A 26,769-nucleotide genomic window follows, 5' to 3' on the forward strand; every position below is an offset into this window, starting at 1 on the left:
AAATGTGTCCATTTTACATCAGACACTCTGTCCTCACAACTGTTGAAAAAGCATTATGTAATACATCTCCCTGGTTACTAATGGCCTAAGAGTTACCTAAATACGTCCGTTGAACGTTTTGACCGGTGCAAACTCAGTGGAGTACAGATTAAAACAAATAAGGTTGTCAGTTGTCCATTTTTTTCTACACTTTCAAAAAAGTGGTCCTGAAATGAAACGCTTCACACTAAACATTGATTTTTTTTAAATAGAGTAGTCGGAAGCAGTCATTGCAACTTCCCATTTGTATTCTGTATAGAATTATATTTTTGGCGTGGTAATTCACACCCCTTTAATGAGAGTTAGAGCAGAGAGAGATTAGAGAAAGAGCCAACATTGGCAGAATCCATAACGGTTTCTGTGAGCAAACATTGTAAACCTATTAGAAAGAGGAACCCGCATTCACAAACCGATAACTAAATCTGAAACCCATCACTCACCAGCTGCACCTCCACCACAACATCTAAAACCGATTACACTTCCTGTTGTAAGGAATCTTAGATGTACTGGTAAATCAAAGTAAAACATTTACTCTGACCCCATCATATGAGGTTAAAGCTTGCCACATAGAACAGATGCATTCTCTCCCCCCATGAAGAGTGGATTCAGATGGGTGAGCTTGCAGCTGTTATAGTTTCTCTACAAGTTAATCTGAGAGACCAGCAGAACACTGCATTGCATCCTGTTAAACCGTTCAGCAGTAGTATTTATATAGAGACACATTCACACGTCACTCACTTGTGTGGGAAAATGGCGTGTGTCTATTTGTGCATCTGTGTGAACTCTGTGAACTACAATTTTCGCAGTTCCACTTTTATTAGGACATTTTGTTGTCAAGCATTTTCGCCAGTGCTTTTCTTCTCTTTTTGTGGAATTTGTGGGCAATTTACAGAAGTAGATAATGATAGGCCTTTAGATTACTTGTTGTCTATCACTGCACACAAAAAGTGTTAATATCCACCATTAGTGTTGTTTTTCCAATGAAGGTCAATATTTTGGTACGTCCTTAGTACAACGAGAATGCCACCTCTCCACACAAAGTGAACTTTGTTTCAGGGAGCAGTCTAATAAACTGTGAGCGTTGATGCCAGCCTGTCAGTGTGGAAACTATGAATAGCAGGTTAAGGATAGGGGTCTGTAGCAGCAGGCACAGTGAGCCTCTGCAGGGTGACACAATAGGCTATGCAGTATCAGTTCCTCTGGAAAACAAGATTTCATGCTGTCAAAACACAATTTACCACATATTAGACCTCAGCATGACATGGCACTATATCGGGTTGTACGACTGAGTGGGAAGATGTTCATATAGCGGAGAACACAGATCAACATTGCCACACACGAGAAGAATACTGGGCGGGTCTACACTACAGGTACTGGCCTCGTCTGATGTTGTGTGACTTGTCCCAAATACTCAAACTATAGTATAATGGATGGCATTATAGACAATGGACAACATAAATGCAATTCTTAAGACAACAACTGAAGGTACCCATTGGGCACAAACTGGTTTAATCAACGTTGTTTCAGCGTAATTTGTCAACGTATTGTGATGTGGAATCTACATGGATAATACATCAGATTAAAAAAAAGTAATCAAAGTAAACTGATGGTGAAATTTCAACCATAGGATTGTCATAATGGTAACCAAATTTCAACATAGACAAACCTTATAAAATATGTTGAATTTGTACCTTTAAAACCATGTCAGATCTTCAAAGTTATATCCACTACCATTAAAAAAGACTGGGCAGCATCTCCTACTGGAGAATTGCTCTATAGACAGCTATCCTTTGGTGTCCTATCTTGGGTTTTAACCAAGCCCAGCTTTACTATGATATGTATCACTGACTATTAGCAATGTGCTATCATGAGAATGATTGTTGAGAGATCTCCACATAAAAATGAAACAGATTCATTGTTGCTATTGAAGTCATTCCAAAGGGTAGGTTTAACAGAGCAAATTAAATGAGACCATACTTGATCACTTGTATATCGTCAATGACACTATCTAGGCCTATATAGCCTCTGCAATGTCATCAACAGCTATTGTTTCTATTCAACCCAGAATTAAACAAAGTACAGACAACACAATAGGCCTAGGATTTAAAGCTCTGGTTGATTTGAAATGTAATGATTTTTAGCGATATTGAATTGTGTTTGGTTTTCAACTCAACCAAATATCAACATTTGAAGTAGAAAAGTTATTTGCCCCCTTTCTGATTCTCTATTTTTGATCTTTTTTTTTTACACTGAATGTTAGCTCTTCAACCAAAACCTAATATTAGATACAGGCAAACTGAGTGAACAAATAACACAATATTTGAATACTTCCTCAATAAAAACAAAGTTATGCAACACTCAATTCCCCTGTGTAAAAAAGTAATTGCCCCCTTACACTCAATAACTGGTTGTGCCACCTGTAGCTGCAATGACTGCAACCAAACGCTTTCTTTAGTCTTTGAACAGTATCACATCACTGTGGAGGAATTTTTGCCCACTCTTCCATACAGAACTGCTTGCACTCAGCGACATTTCAGGGTTTTCAAGCATGCACTGCTCGTTTCAGGTCCTGCCACATGTCAATTGACTAGAACATTCCAAAACTTTACATGTTTTGCTTTTCAGCCATTCTGATGATGTAGGCTTGCTTGTGTGTTTTGGATCATTGTCTTTCTGAATGACCCAGCTGCACTTCAGCGTCAGCTCATGGACGGATGCCCCTACATTCTCCTTCAGAATTCTGATACAGAGCAGAATTCATGGTTCCTTCATCAAATCAAATGTATTTATATAGCCCTTCTTACATCAGCTGATATCTCAAAGTGCTGTACAGAAACCCAGCCTAAAACCCCAAACAGCAAGCAATGCAGGTGTAGAAGCACGGTGGCTAGGAAAAACTCCCTAGAAAGGCCGGAACCTAGGAATAAATCTAGAGAGGAACCAGGCTATGAGGGGTGGCCAGTCCTCTTCTGGCTGTGCCGGGTGGAGATTATAATGGCCAAGATGTTCAAATGTTCATAAATGACCAGCATGGTCAAATAATAATCACAGTAGTTGTCGAGGGTGCAACAAGTCAGCACCTCAAGAGTAAATGTTAGTTGGCTTTTCATAGCCGATCATTGAGAGAAAATCTCTACCGCTCCTGCTGTCTCTAGAGAGTTGAAAACAGCAGGTCTGAGACAGGTAGCACATCCGGTGAACAGGTCAGGGTTCCATAGCCGCAGGCAGAACAGTTGAAACTGGAGCAGCAAGGTGGACTGGGGACAGCAAGGAGTCATCATGCCAGGTAGTCCCGAGGCATGGTCCTAGGGCTCAGGTCCTCCGAGAGAGAGAAAGAAAGAGAATTAGAGAGAGCATACTAAATTCACACAGGACACCGGATAAGACAGGAGAAATACTCCAGATATAACAGACTGACCCTAGCCCCCCGACACAAACTACTGCAGCATAAATACTGGAGGCTGAGACAGGAGGGGTCAGGAGACACTGTGGCCCCATCCGATGATACCCCCAGACAGGGCCAAACAGGCAAGATATAACCCCACCCACTTCGCCAAAGCACAGCCCCCACACCATTAGAGGGATATCTCTTCATTGATTTGAAGTCTTGACCACTGGTATGAGGTTCTTAATGTGGAACACAGCATTTGGTTTTCAACAGACATAACTGGACCCATGTCATCCAAAAACTTGACTCAAGTTTGCCACAAAGCACCTAAATAATCGTCAAGACTCCTGGAAGAATGTTTTATGGACTGATGAGTCAAAAGTGGGCTCAATGGCAGTGGCCCACTAAATAAAGAGGGAGTAATCAAGGAGAAAATGATGACCAGGTGTGCGTAATGATGGGGAACAGGTGTGCATAATAAAATTGCACTGGCCGGTGTTTAGTAGACCGGCAACTTCGAGCATCTGATGGAGGGAGCAGGAGTAGGTGTGACATTGTCTACAAATTAATAATTGATAGGTTGGATTCACGTCTCCATGTCAACCAAAAATCTAAGTTAAAGAATAGGACTAAATCAAATCAAAATTGATTTAAAGTGCATTTAAGGTTTGATTTGATTTAGTCCTATTCTTTAACTTAGATTTTTGGTTGAGATAGAGACATGAATCCAACATATTATTTATTAATTTGTAGACAAGCTGGAATTAAAGCCAGACTAAGTCAGTGGCTCAGATGGAACTATCCAAGCAGAAGATACATTTCCTTCAAATGTTGATATGTGTTTGCATTGCCAAGCAAACACAATTCAATATTACTTTTGTAATACATTAAATAGCCTAAACGCTGTTTTACAAACTAATGTAACATTCAACCTTAAAATGAGTAACACATCCATCGCCAAATTTTGAGGTTACTGTAACTATACATCTCTTATGTAATAATATAAAGTGTGCATAGGCAGTCACAGGTCTGTGGAGATCTACACAACTGCTGTAATAATCTGCGCAGAATCGTAAAGGCCATTGATCAAATCAAATCAAAGCTTATTTGTCACGTGCGCTGAATACAACAGGTGTAGACCTTACAGTGAAATGCTAATTTACAGGCTCTAACCAATAGTGCAAAAAAGGTATTAGGTGAACAATAGGTAAGTAAAGAAATAAAAACAACAGTAGAAAGACAGTGAAAAATAACAGTAGCACTATAACAGTAGCGAGGCTATATACAGGCACCGGTTAGTCGGGCCAATTGAGGTAGTATGTACATGAATGTATAGTTAAAGTGACTATGCATATATGATAAACAGAGAGTAGCAGCAGTGTAAAAGAGGGGTTGGGGGGGCACACAATGCAAATAGTTTGGGTAGCCATTTGATTACCTGTTCAGGAGTCTTATGGCTTGGGGGTAAAAACTGTTGAGGAGCCTTTTTGTCCTAGACTTGGTACTCCGGTACCGCTTGCCATGCGGTAGTAGAGAGAACAGTCTAAGACTGGGGTGGCTGGGGTCTTTGACAATTTTTAGGGCCTTCCTCTGACACCGCCTGGTGTAGAGGTCCTGGATGGCAGGCAGCTTAGCCCCAGTGATGTACTGGGCCGTACGCACTACCCTCTGTAGTGCCTTGCGGTCGGAGGCCGAGCAATTGCCGTACCAGGCAGTGATGCAACCTGTCAGGATGCTCTCGATGTTGCAGCTGTAGAACCTTTTGAGGATCTCAGGACCCATGGCAAATCTTTTTAGTTTCCTGAGGGAGAATAAGCTTTGTCGTGCCCTCTTCACGACTGTCTTGGTGTGTTTGGACCATTCTAGTTTGTTGGTGATGTGGACACTAAGGAACTTGAAGCTCTCAACCTGCTCCACTACAGCCCCGTCGATGAGAATGGGGACGTGCTCGGTCCTCCTTTTCCTGTAGTCCACAATCATCTCCTTAGTCTTGGTTACGTTGAGGGATAGGTTGTTATGCTGGCACCACCCGGCCAGGTCTCTGACCTCCTCCCTATAGGCTGTCTCGTCGTTGTTGATGATCAGGCCTAGCACTGTTGTGTCGTCTGCAAACTTAATGATGGTGTTAGAGTCGTGCCTGGCCATGCAGTCGTGGGTGAACAGGGAGTACAGGAGTTGACTGAGCACACCCCCTTGGGGGGCTCCAGTGTTGAGGATCAGCGTGGCAGATGTGTTGCTACCTACCTGCTACCTACCACCTGGGGGTGGCCCGTCAGGAAGTCCAGGACCCAGTTGCAGAGGGAGGTGTTTAGTCCCAGGATCCTTAGCTTAGTGATGAGCTTTGAGGGTACTATGGTGTTGAACGCTGAGCTGTAGTCAATGAATAGCATTCTCGCATAGGTGTTCCTTTTGTCCAGGTGGGAAAGGGCAGTGTGGAGTGCAATAGAGACGGCATCATCTGTGGATCTGTTTGGGCGGTATGCAAATTGGAGTTGGTCTAGTGTTTCTGGGAAAATGGTGTTGATGTGAGCCATGACCAGCCTTTCAAAGAACTTCATGGCTACGGACGTGAGTGCTACAGGTCTGTAGTCATTTAGGCAGGTTGCCTTTGTGTTCTTGGGCACAGGGACTATGGTGGTCTGCTTGAAACATGTTGGTATTACAGACTTAATCAGGGACATGTTGAAAAGATCACTTGCACCATGTACTTTTAATCTAATCTCAATTGCAATCCAGGCCACTTGGTTCTGCTATTAGATGAAGCACAGTGATAACACAATCTGTTGTATAAATAAACAACATATCTGACATTGTATTGCCATTTGAATTTTGCTGTGCTTTTAAATGGTTGAAAGCGCAGTGATAGACATTTGGGTGACAACTAAACCAAAAATCAGACATTGTTTTTCCATGGGAATTTGGTGGTGCTTGTAGATGGTTAAAAGCATAGTGATAACACATTGGGAATTCAACTAACTTTTGGCTGTCTTTTAGACTGGGTGAATATACAGTAGGTTGTTATCTCATTAATCTACATCTCAACCAAATGTTACCGATTATCCTCATTGAAATGACATGGTGTGCCCAGTGGTTTGAGCCTGGCCATTTGAGTTAAGTAGGGCAATCAACAGTTTTGGGCCCTCCCCTGATTCCTCTCTTTGTATACGCCACTTGTCTAGTTGTTAGGGAAGAAGCACAAGTGTCCCATCAAGCCATGCACTTGTCGTCTGTTTGTATTCCTATCCTACCCCCTGTTCCACCCACCACTGACACACACACCAACCAAAGAAAACAGGGGAATCCAGTAAGTCCACCAGTATGGAGTGAGATATTATGAGCAAAACTCTTTTTCACAATCGTCACCCACATCCTGCGTGCGTAGACAGCCTACCCAACAGATCTCTTAACTCTTCCTCCAGAGACAAGCAACACCACAGAGCTCCAACATGCCAGACACCTACACTAACCACAGTGTCGTTACTGTGTCGTAGACCAGCTCTCACTTCCTCGTCTGAGCATTCTATTTTTATCAGGGAAAGGTTCACGATGACGACCCCCAGCCACCATAACCCCACCGCTGTCTGCATTGATGGGTCCCAAAAGCGGAAAAATTCAGACATGTTTCAAGACTCAACAACAGTAACAATTTGCACAGCATGACCCCAGCACACCATGTGGGCTTTGATGCTCGTAACCTTTGCTCTCTCTATTCAAGGCTTGTTCAGTATGGATGCAGTACAGACACTAAACAGCTTTACAGTAATAATCCACATTTGACTAGATAAGAATTTATACACCAGTTGACAAAATGACCGCTGTTGTTCCAAGACACCCTAGTAGGATTATAGAATGGAAACTTGAATCGCCAGACGTCAGCGCAACAGTGAGTCAGCTGTTTTGGAGAGGTATATATGGGTGAAAAGAGATCTCCACTCCTGGTGAACAGGTTTAAAGCCTTCATATGAGAAAACAGAGGGTTACTTAAAATAAAAAGATGATTGATTACTCTCACAGGCTTACTCTTTCAGCAAACTCATCCATGGAAGATTGTTTTGTGGGTATATATATTTTTAAGCCCTGTTATTGTGACACTGTGACAATGGTATTGTCACATATGACACCCATCCCTCAAACTGGTGGGGTCATATAGCTAGCCTGAAAGGTATTTTAACGCACAACACTGAATCAGCAGACATGTCCACTTCTCATGGTTCATGTCCTAACAGTACACCCCGGACATCCATCCCCTTGTACACACACAACAAATACAGCACTCTGGCTTAAATCAACAGCAGTGTATTAACAGTGGGGGGCAGAGCAGCCCCCCAGTCTCACCTCCCACTGTGTTAATTGCCCAGCACCACCCGTTTTGGCAGCTTTTTTCTAAATGCCCCATTCACACATCCATTCTGTTTGGGTCGTCATCGTCCTGTCTAATTCCCTGCTCGTTATGCAGTCAGACTGTAGTGAAAGAAAGGGCCCATTCGTTCTCTAACATTTTTAGGGCCACAAGCCACAAACTTGCATAATAATCCCTCTCACATCAGCTTTCCATTCATTCACCCCTCCCTCCTCCTCCGCTTAAAACAACAAAAGGGCCAGGGACTTAAGTGGTCCTGGCTATGAATGTCTGAAACATGTCTAAATGCCATCAGTCTCCACAGCCCCTCTTCACACAATTGTAAATGAGTGAGCAGAGGACAAAGGGATTAGGGCGCAAAAGGAGAGGGACCATCCGTGACCTCTTAGGTCAACTGTGACCCTCCCCTTTAACCCCCTCGGCCTGACCATCTGAGCATTCAACAAACCATGGGAATGTAGTGTTCATGGAACCAAGAGCGCTCACCATTTGTCTGCAAGAATTGAAAAGGAGGGCAGCCGGGTTTTGGAATGTTGGGCCATTCTTTTCTCAGCACATTCCGCAGCGTTCTCCCGACAACGAAATGACTGTCAGACCAAATACAAACGGTCTCCTTTCTGGATTATGCCTCTCCGACAATCACAGCTTGAAAATCGGAAGAATGTCCAACCACCAAAACCCTCATCCCCACCCTTGAGGCCATAACATTTTTTAAAGGGCCAAAAGGGTTATGAAAGCACATGAAGGGGATAGATATTACAAGTATCTTTTCACTATTATTGTGTGACTGCTTCACTGTCTAGAGTGAAACATCTGGTGTTTTTGCTTATAAATGGTGTATTATGTTAATGTGCTGGGTCAGCTACAACCTCTTAGATCAGCTGTGGAATAGACAGTCAATGTACTCCAGGAAACAAAGTCTTCATACATACTAGATTAAAAAAAGAACAAAAAAACAAGCAAAGCTAATCAAAATGCCACATTTATTTGTAGATATTTTTGGCAAAGAACACAAGATCAATCTGGTACAAAAAGGCAGTAAACAAATGTGTCTCTTATAAAAAAAAGTCTCATGTAATGAGGCATTTGTTTTCAACTGTCATGATGACAAAAAAAATTAAAAAAAATCATTCTGTACATAGGTCTTACAAGTCAAAAATAAATAAATAACTTATGAAATATAAAACCAGTAACCATGGTACAGATGTCAAATCCTCTCCTGAAAATTGAGTGTGCTTCAAAACTCAAAGAACCATTGGTTCTACTGGACCAAATGTATCATTAACAAGTACAAATGTATGACTGGATAGATTTGGCACTATTTGAAATCTTTGGTTGTTGGTTGTTAGTTTTAGCAAGTCAGAGGGAATGTTAAGTCTTTGGGTCAGAAAGAGTCTCCAGTTCTTTGGGTGTTTAGTCCTCAGAGCTTGCTCTCCTCCTCCTCCATGGCTCTGTTCAGTCCAGGGATGAACTTGAGGCGTTGGCGGAAGCTCTTCTGTTTGGGTTTCCTCTGTAGCGAGCTAAACCCTCCCGATTGCGCTTTCTCCCCTGGTGCTGACGAAGAGTTGTTGTTGGAGCCCCTCAGGTAGCTGCGTGTGCTGGCGCTGCGGGTCAGGTAAGCCTTGGCCGAGGTGAAGAGCTCGCTGGTGGGACGGATCATTCTCTGCTTACCCTGGGGAGGCTTCTCCTGTTCCCGTTTTTCTTTCTCTGTGCTGCTGGTGGTTCTGGTGAGGTCACCGTTTGCGTCGTTGAGGCGGTCGCCCTGCCCCTGGTACAGACAGGTCTGGTAGAGTGGGTCCTCCTCTGTGGTGACACTCAGGTGACTGGCGCTGCTGCTGGTGCTGCCGGTGCAGCGGAGGGCACGCAGGGCGGCCGGGCTCGGTGCGCCCAGACTACCGTATACCCCCGCAGACTCCAGGGACTCATAGATAGCAGCATCACTCATCACTATCCCTGGAGGACACAGGGAAAGAGCATTACACATCTTGAAATGACTTGTAATTTAAATTGACCTGAGATCAAATATATCAACATAAACGAATTACCATGAACCAGCCTCTGCTCTTGCATCATCAAAGATCTGTATTCATCCCATTTCTCATGTAGGGTTTGCTGATAAAAGAAAACACAGCAATATTAGAAAGCAGTCAAAAAGGTGACATTGTGTGATTTCCAACGGTGAGCCTGATGGATGAGCTTGGGGACAGCAGCCGTCATCTTGAGAAAAGCCACTTGTCTTCAGACACTAAAAAAGGTCCTTTTTACCAGCCAAGTGTAACATAAGCATGTAAAAGTATGTGTCTACTTTCATTCACTGTGCTCTCACAGCCTTCTGTAAGCATGCTGAAGGGCGTTGCAGCCGCTAATCATGAAACAGGTGGGAGCAGAGGGAAAAACAGGTGGGAAAGGGATTGGTTTAAATCTAACATGCTGCATGGTGAGAGAGCTGCTTTTTCTGTCTGCTGGCTATAGGCTTTTCACTACACTGTTAGACTGATCCCAGTCACACACTAGCCTGGTCCCAGATCTGTTTGTGCTCTATAGTCAACTCCTATTGTCACACACCACACTGAATACTCAATTTCTGTTGAACTGTAGAAGCAAGCAGAACCAGAGGTTTGCTACATAGGGGAAGAGGGGGGGAGAGAGATTCACCTTTAGATACTGAAGCCTTGCCTCCAGTTCTGCTTTTCGAATGGAGTCGCTGTACACCGTTTCCAGCCTATAGTAAAAGACAGAGTAATGTTAATTCAGACACAGGAAGGCCAGAGAGCCACACAAAAGAAGAGTAAGGATTCATAGCATACTCTGGGCCCAATTAAGAATAGAGAGGAACTTCAGAAGTAGCCATGTAAAGGCCCTTATAGAGGAGACCCTAACCTGCTAGAGTCTCAGCTCAACAGTTTACAAGTAGGGGGGAAAGCTTCAGGATGGTATCACGTTTCAAGGCACCCACTCGACTGCAGCAACAGGTGCACATCTGAGGGGGGTTTGTTGTTTTTACTGGGCTGATACAAGCTCTCTGTTAATGGTTCAGCAGGCCGATATGTTCACTAGAGGCGAGAATCATTTGATGAAGTCTATAGTTAGACAAGAGGCATGAGCTGGGCCTCTCATGTGGTTACCTCCACCGCTTAATCAGTTGCCTTTGGAGTTTATAAAAATGGGTCTCGATTCTAATAGGCCTTTTATCTTTTACAAGCAGACAGAGAGAGTGAGAGTGCGGTTCCAATGTAACACGGAGCAAGTTCATTCTGCATATTAAAAACAGTATATGGCTTGATTCTAGGCAACTTTGGTGTGCAAACATGAACAGAACGGTTTAGAGTACATCCATGTCACATTCATTGTATGGTAATCACTTTAAAGATATTATCTTTCTCCAGAATATAATTTCAGGAACCACTAGACTAGATTTAGAGAGTCAGCCATGAATGAGTATTCCCATTCAACAGCGAGACCACATTATCGATTCTGTGTGATTTTGTACTTTGGACTGCAACATTGCGCAAGAAGGAAGACTCAAGATGTATCCGTACGAAAACGACATTAGAAAGCGTTGAACCGATTTGACTAGGGCCTATACAAAGTGGAGCATTTAAGTTCTGCAACCATCTACAACCAGTCCCCAATCCCCTCGCCAGTTCCCTTTACCATTGAGATCTGATCTGCTTACTTAATGGAGTTCCCAGAGGCCCTGATTAGCTGAACAATCTCCTTGTGTTGAAATCCGTCCACAGTGGTCTCGTTCACGCTACCGATGGTGTCCCCTGTGGACAAAACAAGATGCATGTTAACCAAACGGCAACGGACCCAGTTAATTCCAGTGTGGCTTTATCACGGCTGTGGTTCTACGGAGACTAGTTTGATCCCACTAGCGTCTGTGGTTTGTAGAGCAATAAGAAGCACTTGGTTGGCTGGTGCTCCTGCAGCCCATGTGTGATACAGGCGCTCTAGTCTAAACCCTGGCTGTGTGGTCATGGCAGGCGACTTGGTTACCCACTTTTCCTGATAAGACAGCCTGAAAAATATTGATCAAGGATTTGTGTTACTCCATCTGTTATTGTCAAACTATGGAAAGTGTATTCAATGATTTTTTTGATTGATTTCAGATGGATCTGACTCGACCTGGTTGGAGTGGCAGGCTGAAACACAATGCCTTTTCCCCTCTGGTGAACCACACCCTTTTCTCCCCAGTGAGATAATTTTTTTAATGTAAATCTTTATTTATCCAGGCAAGTCAGTTAAGAACAAATTCTTATTTACAATGACGGCCTACCAAAAGGCCTCATGTGGGGACGGGGATTCAAAATTAAACATAAATACAATATAAATATAGGACAAAAACACCCATCACAACAAAAGAGACAACACTACATAAAGAGACCTAAGACAACAACATAGCAAGGCAGCAACACATGACAACACAGCATGGTAGCAACACAACATGGCAGCAGCACAAAACATGGTACAAACATTATCGGACACAGACAACAGCACGTCACACAAAGCAGCCACAACTGATAAAGTCCTAATGGTTCAGTTTAGAGAAAAACACAAGGAGGGAACAATAAACAAGGCATGTAGGGAATGTAGGAAGTGAAACTGACACTTGCATGTCTGATGTGATGTGTAGTGTGAAGGGCAGGATGTAGCCCTGCCTCTAGCACATTCTCTCTGAGATTAACAGACACGTGTACTGTGGTATAAGGTTTAGAGAAATTAAATGTGAGAATATACAATTTCTTCGTTCACTTCCCCTATTGTTTCTAATCAAATGGATGGTATGATGATTCAGACACGAAAAAAATAGAGCATGTCTATTCAAGAATGCTATTTTTGAAATACACACACAAAAAAAACCATTATTAAAATAGACATGGCCGAGTTATTGTATGTGCTTGACAGAGGTATTGTCCCCGGCAAGGTGGCAACGGAGACGAGGGAGTTGACTCATATGGTGTTTGTTAAATGAATCTCTCCCTTTAGTGTTTGTTGACTGTAAAATGAGCAGGCACACTAATATTTGTACTTCCCTAATGCATTTGTGCTTGCGTTTACTTAGGGACTACTAGCGTCCTGGCTGGCAAACAAGAAAGGGGCGGGTTCCTATCAAAAACACCTGTCCTCCCTTCTTCGCCTGAGGTCTATATTCAGTAAAGGCAGGTCATGTACTGTATGTGTCGAATGCTGTTAAATACTGTAAAAAATAAAAGAATCCCTATTGAACAGGGTTTTTCAGTTTCACTTACCGACTTTGAGTCCGGCTTGTTGAGCGGGGCTGTCGTCATGAACCTTGCACACAAATGTGCACATCTCCACAGAGTTCTGGTCCTGGTGGTGCAGCCCATATGTCTGAAAGAAGGTGGAATAATGAGTTACAATTTGAATTTTGGGTTGACAGCTTTTCATTCAAATAAATGTATTCTTAGGAACAATTAGATGCAGGGATATGTTCTTTCGTCATGTTCAAAATCATTGGTAATTTCCCTTCACAAATGCCAAAAGGTCTATACCTAAAACTCTAGGCTTTGCTGTGTAACAGATAGAAAGGCATTTGAAACCTTGAAGACAGTTCATGGTACAGGGAAGCCTAGCACGTCTCCAACAGTATTGTTGAATATTTGTGATATTAAACTATGTGCTCCTGAGATTGTAGTCTGCATCTGAAGGCCTGACTCTGGTGAGGACCGTCAGACAAACCATGCGCTACACAACAGATTAGATAACATTGGCTGACGAAACTGCAAGACAGACAACTTCGAAACCGATAGGCAGAAGACAGACATATCAATTTATATGCCAAAAAATAAGCTTAAATTTCCCTTGCGTGGTTAGTCGAAACTAATACAGCTCTCTATCAACATCTGTCATAAAAAGGATATTAAAAGCAGTCTCTTCATGAGCCAGGACCTTCATCAACACATTTGGTTAGAACAATCAGACATATTATCTTATGATTTACCAGTGACATTAAAAAACATTTTATTCTGTGTCATCATACTGCAGAAAAATAAAGGTAAACCAACAGTGTAATTGACACGCAAACATTTTCCACACATCTTGTTGACGATCTTCCTTCCTTGATTCACACCACAGTTTCTATCTCGAAGGCAAATGTGACAAAACAACCACAGCCAGACTTCCCCTAAGTTGTCTTGCCAAAATAATCGCATAATTCAACTGCCGTCCAACAGCGTTATCCTGAGGTGATGTTTGAACTCAGGCTTTCCCTTGACATGCTTGTCTGTTGAGACATTAAGTGACAGACAAAATAATGGGCAATTCCATAGTCAGTAAATAATGTCAAATGCGACCTACGCAGGTGTAAAACCAGCTATCTACAGTGCATTCAGAAAGTATTCAGACCCCTTGACTTTTTCCTACATTTTGTTACGTTACAGCCTTATTCTAAAATGGATTCAATAAAAACATTCTCATCAAATCTACACACAATACCCCATAATGACAAAGCGAAAACAGGTTTTTAGATTAAAAAAAAACAGAAATCTTATTTACACAAGTATTCAGACCCTTTGCTTTGAGACTCGAAATTGAGCTCAGGTGCATTCTGTTTCCATTGATCATCCTTGAGATGTTTCTACAACTTGATTAGAGTTCACATGTGGTACATTCAATTGATTGAACATTATTTGGAAAGGCACACAGCTGTCTATACAAGGTCCCACAGTTGAGAGTGCATGTCAGAGCAAAAACCAAGCCAGGAGGTCGAAGGAATTGTCCGTAGAGCTCAGAGACATGATTGTGTCGAGGCACAGATCTGGGGAAGGGTACCAAAACTTTTCTGCAGCATTGAAGGTCCCCAAGAACACAGTGGCCTCCATAATTCTTAAATGGAAGAAGTTTGGAAGCACCAAGACTCTTTCTAGAGCTAGCCGCCCGGCCAAACTGAGCAATCGGGTGACAAGGGCCTTGGAGCAGGGAGGTGACCAAGAACCCAATGGTAACTCTGACAGAGCTCTAGAGTTCTTCTGTGGAGATGGGAGAACCTTCCAGAAGGACAACCATCTCTGCAGCACTTCACCAACAGGCCTTTATGGTAAAGTGGCCAGACGAAAGCCGCACATCAGTAAAAGGCACATGACAGTCTGCTTGGAATTTGCCAAAAGGCACCTAAAGGACTCTCAGACCATGAGAAACAAGATTCTCTGGTCTGATGAAATCAAGAGTTAACTCTGGCCTGAATGCCAAGCGTCACATCTGGAGGAAACCTGGCACCATCCCTACGTAGAAGCATGGTGGTGGCAGCATTAAGCTGTGTAGATGTTTTTCAGCAGCAGGGACTGGGAGATGAATTGAGCAAAGTAGAGAGAGATCCTTGATGAAAACATGCTCCAGAGTGCTCAGGACCTCAGACAGGGGCGAAGGTTCACCTTCCAACAGGACAACGACCCTAAGCACACAGCCAAGACAACTAAGGAGTAGCTTTGCAACAAGTCTCTGAATGTCCTTGAGTGTCCCAGCCAGAGCCCGGACATGAACATCTCTGGAGAGACCTGAAAATAGCTGTCCAGCAACGCTCCCCATCCAACCTGACACAGCTTGAGAGGATCTGCAAAGAAGAATGGGAGAAACTCCCCAAATACAGGTGTGACAAGCTTGTAGCATCATACCCAAGAAGACTCAAAGCTCTAATCACTGCAAAATGTGCTTCAACAAAGTACTGAGTAAAGGTTCTGAATACTTATGTAAATGTTATATCCGTTTTTTTTTGTTGCAAACATTTCTAAAAAACAGTTTTTGCTTTGTCATCATGGGGTATTGAGCGTAGATTGATGGGGGGGGGGGTTACTTTATCCATTTTAGAATAAAGCTGTAACGTAACAAAATGTGGAAAAGGTCAAGGGGTCTGAATTCTTCCCGAAGGCACTGTACAAACAAAGGAAAACTAGACAAACTCAAGTGTGATGCTCATCTACGTGAAATAATCTGTGAGCATTCTCCCTTGTTTTGACATGTCTGTACAGTTGACTTCTCCATATCTCTCAACGCAGGCTTCCTTCCTTCCCAGACCCAGAGGCCTTCCATAGAAACAGAACATGCAAATCCCAATCCAACTACGCATTTACAGTACATAGTTGATACTGACATTATCCTCTTAGCACTCTTAGAACTGGTGAAGTCCAGCGACATGATGGAAAAAGCACAGGATCCTAATGCCATCCATCTCTACCATCTCTGGGCTTTGACCTCACTTCCTAAAGAACAGGGCTTGGCAGGAAAGGAGGGACCTCCATCCGAACCCTAAATTTAACCATCTATCTGGAATAATTATAAGCAAAACAAGGCAGTGTTATGAACCTAGAGCAGTACTTTGGTAATGATGATTTTCACGGCCCTTACATTAGCCGGACTTTCACGGCCCTTAAATTGGCCGGCATCTTCTCTTTAGAGGTGAGGCTGACAACAAGTGGTGCACTGTAAGGAATCGCTGCAGGGACAGAGAGGAGGGCGCTCTGAAAGATAATGGGGGCTTGTGTGCAGAAGTCGAGTGTTTACAGTGCTAGAGGGATTGAAATATAGTAGGTCTGACACGACACGCAGGAGTGTGAGAGAAGATTTTACAAAACCATGCCGCTTTGAAAATAGACCCGCGAGAAAACAACTAGAAAACCACCTCCTTGTCTCCAGTCATGGGATGGGATACATCAGAGCCTTATATTGAGATATAATGAGGTTCAGGGATAAATTTCTTCAAAGTACACTAAATATACATTAAAGTATGTGGACACTCCTTGAAATTAATTGATTTAGGCTACTTCAGCCACACCCATTGCTGACAGGTGTATAAAATCAAACACACAGCCATGCAATCTCCATAGACAAACATTGGCAGTAGAATGGCCTGTACTGAAGAGCTCAGTGACGTTCAAAATGGCACTGTCATAAGATGCAACCTTTCCAACAAGTCAGTTCGTCAAATTTCTGCTCTGGTCAACTATAGGTGATGCTATTGTGAAGTGAAAATGTCTAGAAGCAACAACGGCTCAGTCACGGAGTGGTAGGCCACACAAGCGCATAGAATGGGACTGCCGAGGCTGAAGCAGGTAAAAATCATCTACCTTCGGCTGCAACACTCACTAGCAAGTTCCAAACTGCCTCTGGAAGCAACGGCAGCACATGAAATGGGTTTCCATGGCCGAGCAGCCGCACACAAGCCTAAGATCACCATGCGCAATGCCAAGCGTCGGCCGGAGTGGTGTAAAGCTCGCCGCCATTTGACTCTGGAGCAGCGGAAACGCGTTCCCTGGAGTGATGAATCACGCTTCACCATCTGGCAGTCCAACTGACAAATCTGGGTTTAGCAGATGCCAGGAGAACGATACCTGCCCGAATGTATAGTTTGGTGGAGAAGGAATAATGGTCTGGGGCTGTTTTTCATGGTTTGGGCCAGACCCCTTAGTTCCAGTGAAGGGAAATCTTAACACTACAGTATACAATGACATTCTAGAGGATTCTGTGCTTCCGACTTTGTGGCAACAGTTTGGGGAAGGCCCTTTCCTGTTTCAGCATGACAATGCCCCCGTGCACAAAGCGAGGTCTATACAGAAATGGTTTGCCGAGATCGGTGAGAAAGAACTTGACTGGCCTGCACAAAGCCCTGATCTCAACCCCACCCAACACCTTTGGGATGAATTGGAACACCGACTGCGAGCCAGGCTTAATCGGCCAACATCAGTGCCCAACCTCTCTAATGCCCTTGTGGCTGAGTGGAAGCACTTCCTGTTGAACGTGGAACGAGGGAGAGCTCGGTTGGTTGTTGTGGAAAAGTTTGTTGTTTTGAAAGTGTATTGGAAAGTTTCTTAGTAGCTAGTTAACTTTTTAGTTTGGATGCACTTGGCATCAGTTGCTGGGCCTGCTACTCTCTGTCTGAGGAGCTATTTGGAGTAGCAGCTAGCCTAGCTGCTAGCTAGCTGCCTATCAAGCTAACTGGGTTTCTTGAGGGCTTGAACGCATCCCTCGACACGGTTAGCCATTGTGGCTGGGACTGCAGATTGTCGCGGGTTTGTGGCTGTCTAGATCCCTGCTGTTTATGGTTTTAAATCTTCCCTGTGACCTGCCGTCTGGAACTGCGAAGAGTAACAGCGTAACCTACGTTGTTAGCTACCACGACAAAGACCAAAGCCAGCGGGAATACCGTTGAGGTCAGTGGTGTCTATCACAGGTGAAGGATCTTTGAAACAAACAAATAGAGTTCTACAAGCAGTTGTTACAACAACAAGAAAATGGCTTCAAGTGTTTTGTCCAAAAACTGATTGATTCAACTAATAAAAGAATGGATGACCTGACCAGAGAGGTCCAGGACATGAACAGCTTGCAGTTCTCCCAGTGTCAGCTCGATGAGTTGAAACAGGAGAATGGAAAGATGACAGCAATCCGTAAGTCATTGAGAGAGGACATTAGTTCTGTGTGTGAATCCATGATAACAATGATGGATAAATCTGATTATCTTGAGGGACAATCAAGGCGGAATAACACGGTTGTGGATGGAATTGCAGAATCTCCACACGAGACCTGGACGGAGTCTGAGGACAAAGTGAAGGAAATGATCTCTGAGAAATTGGAGATGGACCACAGGAAGATTGATGTGGAGCGCGACCACAGGACTGGAAAACCCAGGTGACAGGCCCAGGTGCCATCTATAGAAGAGACAGAAATTATTATGGGGGAGGGGTTGCTGTGTGAGTGTGTGTGTGTGTGTGTGTGTGTGTGTGTGTGTGATATAGATAGATAGACATAAATATAAATAAAAAATATATATATACACATTCTCTATAGCCACTCCTATCTGTCATATTTTTAATCTGAGCCTAGAGGAAAGTCTGTCCTCAGGCCTGGAGGGAAGCCAAGGTAAGCCCGCTACCAAAGAGTGGTAAAGCAGCCTTTACTGGTTCTAACAGCAGACCTACAGTGGGGGGAAAAAGTATTTGATCCCCTGCTGATTTTGTACATTTGCCCACTGATAAAGAAAGGATCAGTCTATAATTTTAATGGTAGGTTTATTTGAACAGTGAGAGACAGAATAACAACAAAAATAGAGAAAAACGCATGTCAAAAATGTTAAGTTGATTTGCATTTTAATGAGGAAAATAAGTATTTGACCCCCTCTCAATCAGAAAGATTTCTGGCTCCCAGGTGTCTTTTATACAGGTAACGAGCTGAGATTAGGAACACACTCTTAAAGGGAGTGCTCCTAACCGCAGCTTGTTACCTGTAAAAAAGACACCTGTCCACAGAAGCAATCAATCAGATTCCAAACTCTCCACCATGGCCAAGACCAAAGAGCTCTCCAAGGATGTCAGGGACAAGATTGTAGACCTACACAAGGCTGGAATGGGCTACAAGACCATCGCCAAGCAGCTTGGTGAAAAGGTGACAACATTTGGTGTGATTATTCGCAAATGGAAGAAACGCAAAAGAACTGTCAATATCCCTCGGCCTGGGGCTCCATGCAAGATCTCACCTCGTGGGGTTGCAATGATCATGAGAATGGTGAGGAATCAGCCCAGAACTACACGGGAGGATCTTGTCAATGATCTCAAGGCAGCTGGGACCATAGTCACCAAGAAAACAATTGGTAACACACTACGCCGTGAAGGACTGAAATCCTGCAGCGCCCGCAAGGTCCCCCTGCTCAAGAATACATATACATGCCCGTCTGAAGTTTGCCAATGAACATCTGAATGATTCAGAGGACAACTGGTGAAAGTGTTGTGGTCAGATGAGACCAAAATGGATCTCTTTGGCATCAACTCAACTCGCCGTGTTTGGAGGAGGAGGAATGCTGCCTACGACCCCAAGAACACCATCTCCACCGTCAAACATGGAGGTGGAAACATTATGCTTTGGGGGTGTTGTTTTTGCTAAGGGGACAGGACAACTTCACCGCATCATTTGATAGGGCCATGTACTGTCAAATCTTGGGTGAAAACCTCCTTCCCCAGCCAGGGCATTGAAAATGGGTCGTGGATGGGTATTCCAGCATGACATTGACCCAAAACACACGGCCAAGGGAGCTGAAGGTTCGAGTTGCCAAACGTCAGCCTCGAAACCTTAATGACTTGGAGAAGATCTGCAAAGAGGAGTGGGACAAAATCCCTCCTGAGATGTATGCAAACCTGGTGGCCAACTACAAGAAACGTCTGACCTCTGTGATTGCCAACAAGGGTTTTGCCACCAAGTACTAAGTCATGTTTAGCAGAGGGGTCAAATACTTATTTCCCTCATTAAAATGCAAATCATTTTATAACATTTGACATGCATTTTTCTGGATTTTGTTGTTGCTATTCTGTCTCTCACTGTTCAAATAAACCTACCATTAAAATTATAGACTGATCATTTCTTTGTAAGTGGGCAAACGTACAAAATCAGCAGGGGATCAAATACTTTTTTCCCCCACAGTATAAACTTGCTGCCAGCTCTAAGGAAACTGTTGTGTTTGACCAAATATAATGCTTTTTCTCTGTAAACAAATTTACAAAAGATTTTCAGCAAGCTTATAGAAAAGGTCACTAAACATGTACTGCACTCACACAAATTACTGATGATTGGTTGGAAGAAATTGATAATAAGAAGATTGTGGGAGCTGTACTGTTAGATTTCAGTGCAGCCTTTGATATTATTTTGACCATAACCATAAAATGTATGTTTTATGGCTTTTCAACCTTGCCATATTGTAAATTCAGAGCTATCTATCTAATATAACTCAAAGGGTTTTCTTTACTGGAAGCTTCTCTAATGTCAAACATGTAAAGTGTGGTGTACCGCAGGGTAGCTCTCTAGGCCATCTACTCTTTTCTATTTTTACCGATGACCTGACACTGACATTAAACAAAGCATGCGTGTCCATGTATGCTGATGATTCAACCATATACACGTCAGCAACCACAGATAATGAAGTCACTGAAACCCTTAGAGTTGCAGTCTGTTTTGGAATGGGTGGCCAGCAATAAACTGGTCCTAAACATATATAAAACTAAGAGCATTCTATTTGGTACAAATCATTCCCTAAGTTCTAGACATTAGCTGAATCTAGTAATGGTATGGCTGTTGAACAAGTTGAGAAGACTAAATTACTTGGCGTTACCTTAGATTGTAAACTTCCATGGTCAAAACATATAATTTAGATTCAATGGTTGGTAAGATGGGGAGAGGTCTGTCTGTAATAAAGAGATGCTCTGCTTTTTTGACACCGCACCCCAGAAAGCAAGTCCTGCAGGATCTAGTTTTGTCTCATCTTGATTACTGTCCAGTTGTGTGGTCGAGAGCTGCATGGAAAGACCTAGTTAAACTGCAGCTGGCACAGAACAGAGCGGCACGTCTTGCTCTTCATTATAGTCAGAGGGCTGATATAAATACTATGCATGCCAGTCTCTCTTGGTTAAGAGTTGAGAAGAGACACTGCATCACTTCTTTTTATAAGAAACAGTGTTGAAAATCCCAAATAGTATGCATAGTCAACTTACACACAGGTCTGACACACACACCCCACCAGACGTCTTTTCACAGTCCCCAAATCCAGAACAAATTCAAGAAAGTGAACAGTATTATACAGAGCCATTATTGCATGGAACTCTGTTTCAAAAAACAGATAAAGCAACACCTCACGGCACAACGCCTCTCTCTTGTTTGACCTACATAGTTTGTGTGTATGTAATGATATGTAGGCTACGTGTGCCTTCTGTTAAAAAAAAAAAACATTATTTATGTAGTTCTGTCCTTGAGCTGTTGTCGATTAATGTTCTGTATTATGTCATGTTTCATGTTCTGTGTGGACCTCAGGAAGAGTAGCTGCAATGTACCAACATCTAGTGGAAAGCCTTCCCAGAAGAGTGGAGGCTGTTGTAGCAGCAAACAGGCGGGGGAGGGGCAACTCCATATTAATGCCCATGATTTTGGAATGAGATGTTTGATGAGCAGGCGTCCACATACTTTTGGTCATGTAGTGTATCTGATCGATATGCTGATGACTGTTCAACACATACACACTCCAATCTAAATCTTATGGGATTTATTGGGAAATCATCCACATGGTTGGAGGAATCAATCTCATCTGAGTTAATGTGAACGTGAGGGAGAAGGATACTCAGAAATCAACAAATAACCCCCACCATTCCACCTCCCACGTCTATTATCAGCTTACCTGGATCTCAAATCCAAAGGCCTCCTCCTCCTCCTTCACCAGGACAACAACTTTCCTAAAATGAAAAACGTGGATATGATTAGTTGATATACAGTATTGAATATATGGGGATTGATTACTTGATATCCAGTATTGAATATTTTTGGGATATGACTGCTTGATATACAGTATTGAGCCATAACCCAATTGTGACTGGTGAGTGACATCACCACCTGGTGCATAAAACACATGGGTTCCTCATCCTCACTGAAAATGCTTTATAATGAAATAGCCAGAGTGCAATGGAGCGCTTTCCAACGATCTCTCCATAGATATTCTGTCCAGATAATATCTTATCTGCTGTAATGGGACATTTAAGATAAATAAAGTTAATTATCAGTTCAGTGATTAACACAATGTATTATAGTTTTCCTTTCTGTAACACACATGATTTTATTTGTGCAAGGTTGATGGTCACTAGACTTGAATGTTATGGACTGCTGATAGTGTCCGCGCCAGTCTAAAGGCGCCAGTTCCAAGGACACTGGTTATTATTATATTCTGGGAGGCCGTCTGATTCACTACCTTGTGTTATGCGTTTACAGAACATATGTAGTTAGGATACAAGGGCCTGTTCAGAGAAGGCTTGGGAGACATGTGCTCTGCTTATGTGTTGGAGGTGTTTCCCTGTTGCAATTGTATTAAAACGGAGATTTTTGATTGACTTTATCAACCATGCTCTCCTTTTCGTTTCACGTGGAATTCCCTTGACATACGCCCTTGGATTTTTTTTTCTCTGCACAAAATACATGGATGATGAACATCATGATAGCTAGCTGTGTAATACACTCATGGTTAAACAGAACTCTAAAATGGCAAAAAGTTTGAAGCAAAAAACCCCTGAATGAAATAGTGAAAAGGTTGTTTCTTTTAGGAAGTGATGATAAAAAAAGGGCTCGTAAGTAAACATTTCACTGTAAAGTTTACACCGGTTGTATTCGACGCATGTGACAAAGAAAATTTGATATCTTACAGAATTAACAATTAAAAATTGCATTATAAATCATCCACAAAGTACACTACTAAGAAAATAACTACAGTACAGCTACAGTAAATTACAAATAAAACTCTTGCATGTTCTTATCTAAATTGCATGACAAGATATTGCTTTTGCCAAAACATGACAAGCACTCTTTTGTTTCCAAAGGCCGCTTTGCGTCATACCAAAAGTAAAAATGTCCAAAGGTCTAACTGGGCAGTGTGTACTGCAATGTCCACTTAACATCATAACAGCATCCATAGATTAGATAAAAATGCATAATACATTAGAATGTCAAATAGTAATAACCACAAATACAAAAGGTTACTGTAGTGCTGCCTTTCTGTAACTCACTACATTCAAATTTCACAAGAATCAAACCCAGAGGCCTCTGAAATACTGAAATTACTCAAAGCAGCCTACTGTAATTTAGTTAACACATCATTTGGGTCTGTAATGAATGAAAGGGTTTAGTAAGGCTGATTGGGTCTGTTCTGACAGTCTGTGTATGACATGCTTCTTTCACAGTAAGAGTGAAAAAGTGACAGATCCATCAGTTTCAGGACACATCTGTGTAAGGAGTGAGATGACTGCTGGGCTTACCTCTGTGGCTCTGGCGTTTGTGTGAGAGGCTTCCACTTCTGCAGCCCACCACTCTGTGAATTGAAAACATAGACATTAACTATAACAACCAAAAACTGTTTTTTTGGGGTTAGAACAGAAACCACACAAAGGGATTTCCCAACTACGTATGTAGGCCAGGTTCAGTACACATCTCAGTCTTCTTGTCCATCAGGTCCTCCTGAGGCATGTCATGTGTGTATAGTGTGTGTTTTTAAGCTACGGAGCCAAAACACGGGTAAGAAACAATTACAGATAGACACGCATTTCTGGTTCTGTCTGCTCCCGGTTGAGCCTATATTTAGCTCTACACTGTCTACTGTCTTGTGATGCCCAGACTGCTGATTCACCAAACGGTGTGTGTTTTTTTTCTTTTTCAATAACGATCTAATATATCTCCCTATTTGTACAGGTTATACTCAGACTGTAGACAAACCAGATGTGTGTGTGGACTGGAGTCTTTGGTCCTCTTGCCCCAATCACTGCATTGAGGGAAAACCCAAGCCAAATTGGGACCCAACCTCCACTTTACTTAGTGTAAACTACAAGTCTCTCTTATACTACATAACGTACTGTATTTAGCCTACACTACAATCAATTCACCTCTGTTCTACCTCAATGATCCTAAGTGTTGACCCAATGAAAGGGCATTTTTTGTCTCTGCCTCTTTGGGTATACATTTTTTTTGCTTCCTTTATTTTCCAACACTCCCAGAATTGTCCCGGGCCTCTCTCAATGACTTCATTTATTCCCAAATACAGAGAGAGAGAGAGAGAGAGAGAGAGAGAGACTCCTGGGGGTGGGTAGGTGCAGAGCAGGAGCTGGGTGCCCTGCACATTCCCCTGTTGTGGCCCCAGGCTCCAGATGATGGTGAGAGACGTAGGAAGGAGGCCTGTGTATAACTCTGGCTGGCCTCCTAATACAGTACATCTATAGAACTAGGACAGCCAATGCTGTTGTGTCAAACAAAACTGCTTCAGCTTCCCCCCAGTCTACATCACAGTAAATTCCCAGATTATGATGCTGGGCCATGTTAATTCACTGGTAAAGCCACCACTGTTCCCTGTAAGGCCATGTTCCACCTCAGTGCATTCCATCTGCATGCTTAGAAATACAAATTTGATGCAAAGCTAATTTCATCACAAGGCATAATCTGTTGTGCTTCAAAAAGGCAAAGATATTATGAAATGGTTGGATTGCACTGAATCAAGAGGGAGTGTGGCACTCATGAACCATCGTGTGTGAGTGGTCAGGAAAGTGGAAAGCGTTAGTACGTGACAAGTGAACACCATTTATGTTCTTGCTTGAGTGAGTGTGCCAACTTATACAAAGCTTATATTGAAACAGGAAACAATGCTTGGTGTGTAAAACAGCAACAGGCCACCCATATTGGACTCAGACAATAAAAGGGTCAGACAAATATTCACAGTGCTGTTTCTAACAAAATGAATGCCGTCAGACTCATAATTAACACCAGACATAATTTTATGTGTGCAATATATGTGCTTGTGAGAAGCCATGAGAAATGAACAAACTTTACATCAGACTTCAAATATTGAGCGTATCCAAGCTGGGCTCTGTTGCTAAAAGTGACACTGCCATGTGCTTTCATTCAGGGCATCATGCAGGATGGCTGGGGTGAATTTAGCTTCTTCTTTTAAACACATGAAACATATTTTCCCTGCTATCTAGAGCCATAATCATAATGCTTACTTAATTCTATGTAAAACAGTATCTGCTTTACTGACTGGTGGTTCTTTTTTCAAAGAAACTAAATATGCTTCTCTACATCTCTGCTAAAATTTGGGTAAAAGATTGAAAGGAATGTGTCTTATTCAGTACATTTAGTAATTGCTTGCTTTTCTAAAGTCTGCCAGCCTTACCAGCAGGCATGCCAACTAAGACAGTTAGACAAGCTAGCTACTCTGACTGGATTGATAGCCTGACATGGCTTCTTAGTTCACTCTTACAAAAATGGGTTCCATAAGGGTTATTCGGCTGTCCCCATAAGAGAACCCGTTTGGGTTCCATTTAGAACCTTCTGTGAAAAGGGTTCTACATTGAACCAAAAAGGGGTTGTCCTATGAGGACAACATATTCAGGTTCTAAATAGCACAATTTTCTCCCTAAGAGTGTACCTAGTTGAGGTTGGGAAGCTTTCTGGGGTAGCTGAAGTCAACTTCATGTCTAGGTGCCAGGCTAGTAGCATTACAGAGAAACAAAACATTTTTTAAAACAGGACAAACCAAAGTGGGCACGTGCCACCTATAGGCATGACGCTTCTGCTTTCATTGATATCTTTAGTCGACTACTTCTGCCACGTTCCTGTGCAAATCGGAACTAGGACATTTTTAACTAGTTGTAGTTAAACACGTGCCACGTTCAACGCATTAGCAAGTCGGAAATGTCCGAGTTTCCTAGTTCCGAAAATTAAAGGAGCAAGTGCAAGTTACAATGTAACAAAGTTACCATCACTGTAACTCAGGATACATACCTTTCTGTAGTTCCTTGGCAACGTTCCACCAGAGTAAGCCAAAGTCTTGTAATTATACACCTCCGAGGAATTAGTTGGTAAATCCATAGTTGTACAACTGTCTGACTTTGAGGACGGAAAGTAAATATCGTCCTGGCTCGAAAGTCCACTAGCTGGACCACAGGAGTTTACTTTTTTATGCCTTCGAAGTGTCATATTCTTCATATTATGTGCGCTGTGATCAACAACAAAAAAAGCAAAGAAACAATAAAATGTCCACAATATCAATAACCCTCCCGCTCCTCTATCGCAGCCAACAGACTGATGCTTCTGTCCAGGCAGCATACACATTGTACAACTTCAAATTGGGAAGGCTGCGAGTACACAGAAGGCGGTCCCTACTGTGATGCACACGACACAATTGGATGGTTGTGTTTTCTTTTGTTTGGCGATAGGAACTTTGTGCACGTTTTCAAAAACCAATGGGTCAAGAAATTAGCAAATTGTGCAAAAGTCTCACATGCCTGAAAAAAATACATTGCCTATATAGCCTAGATTTAAAAGTCTCACATGCCTATCTCTTAAATCTAAACAATAAGGCCTGCGTTTCTAACAATGAAAACAGTAACGGTTTAAATGGGCTACAGCTGTTTAAATTATAAAGTTATCAGATTAGTTGGGAACAAACGTGGTCGAAGGCTGGGCT

The 26,769-nt window shown here is 42.6% G+C and overlaps 1 protein-coding gene and 1 long non-coding RNA gene across 2 annotated transcripts; one reads left to right on the forward strand and one right to left on the reverse strand.

The window, feature by feature from the left end:
• The first annotated feature begins 1,290 nt into the window (after window positions 1–1,290).
• Window positions 1,291–12,900, forward strand: LOC123726214 (uncharacterized). The gene is made up of 3 exons (XR_006758568.1): window positions 1,291–1,409; window positions 11,900–11,983; window positions 12,853–12,900. It is a non-coding gene; the product is annotated as an uncharacterized lncRNA (long non-coding RNA).
• LOC106567182 (general receptor for phosphoinositides 1-associated scaffold protein) lies at window positions 8,754–26,479 on the reverse strand. Its single transcript, XM_014136193.2, has 8 exons — window positions 26,085–26,479; window positions 23,573–23,625; window positions 21,952–22,006; window positions 13,040–13,142; window positions 11,464–11,557; window positions 10,443–10,509; window positions 9,833–9,899; window positions 8,754–9,740 (listed from the first exon to the last, which is right to left on the reverse strand). Exons 1-8 carry the CDS (start codon window positions 26,412–26,414, stop codon window positions 9,208–9,210), a joined length of 1,302 nt encoding a protein of 433 aa, XP_013991668.1. The 5' UTR covers window positions 26,415–26,479; the 3' UTR covers window positions 8,754–9,207.
• Between the last annotated feature and the right edge of the window lie 290 nt (window positions 26,480–26,769).

The sequence above is a fragment of the Salmo salar genome, chromosome ssa13 (assembly GCF_905237065.1).
Source record: "Salmo salar chromosome ssa13, Ssal_v3.1, whole genome shotgun sequence".
NCBI classification, from domain to species: domain Eukaryota; kingdom Metazoa; phylum Chordata; class Actinopteri; order Salmoniformes; family Salmonidae; genus Salmo; species Salmo salar.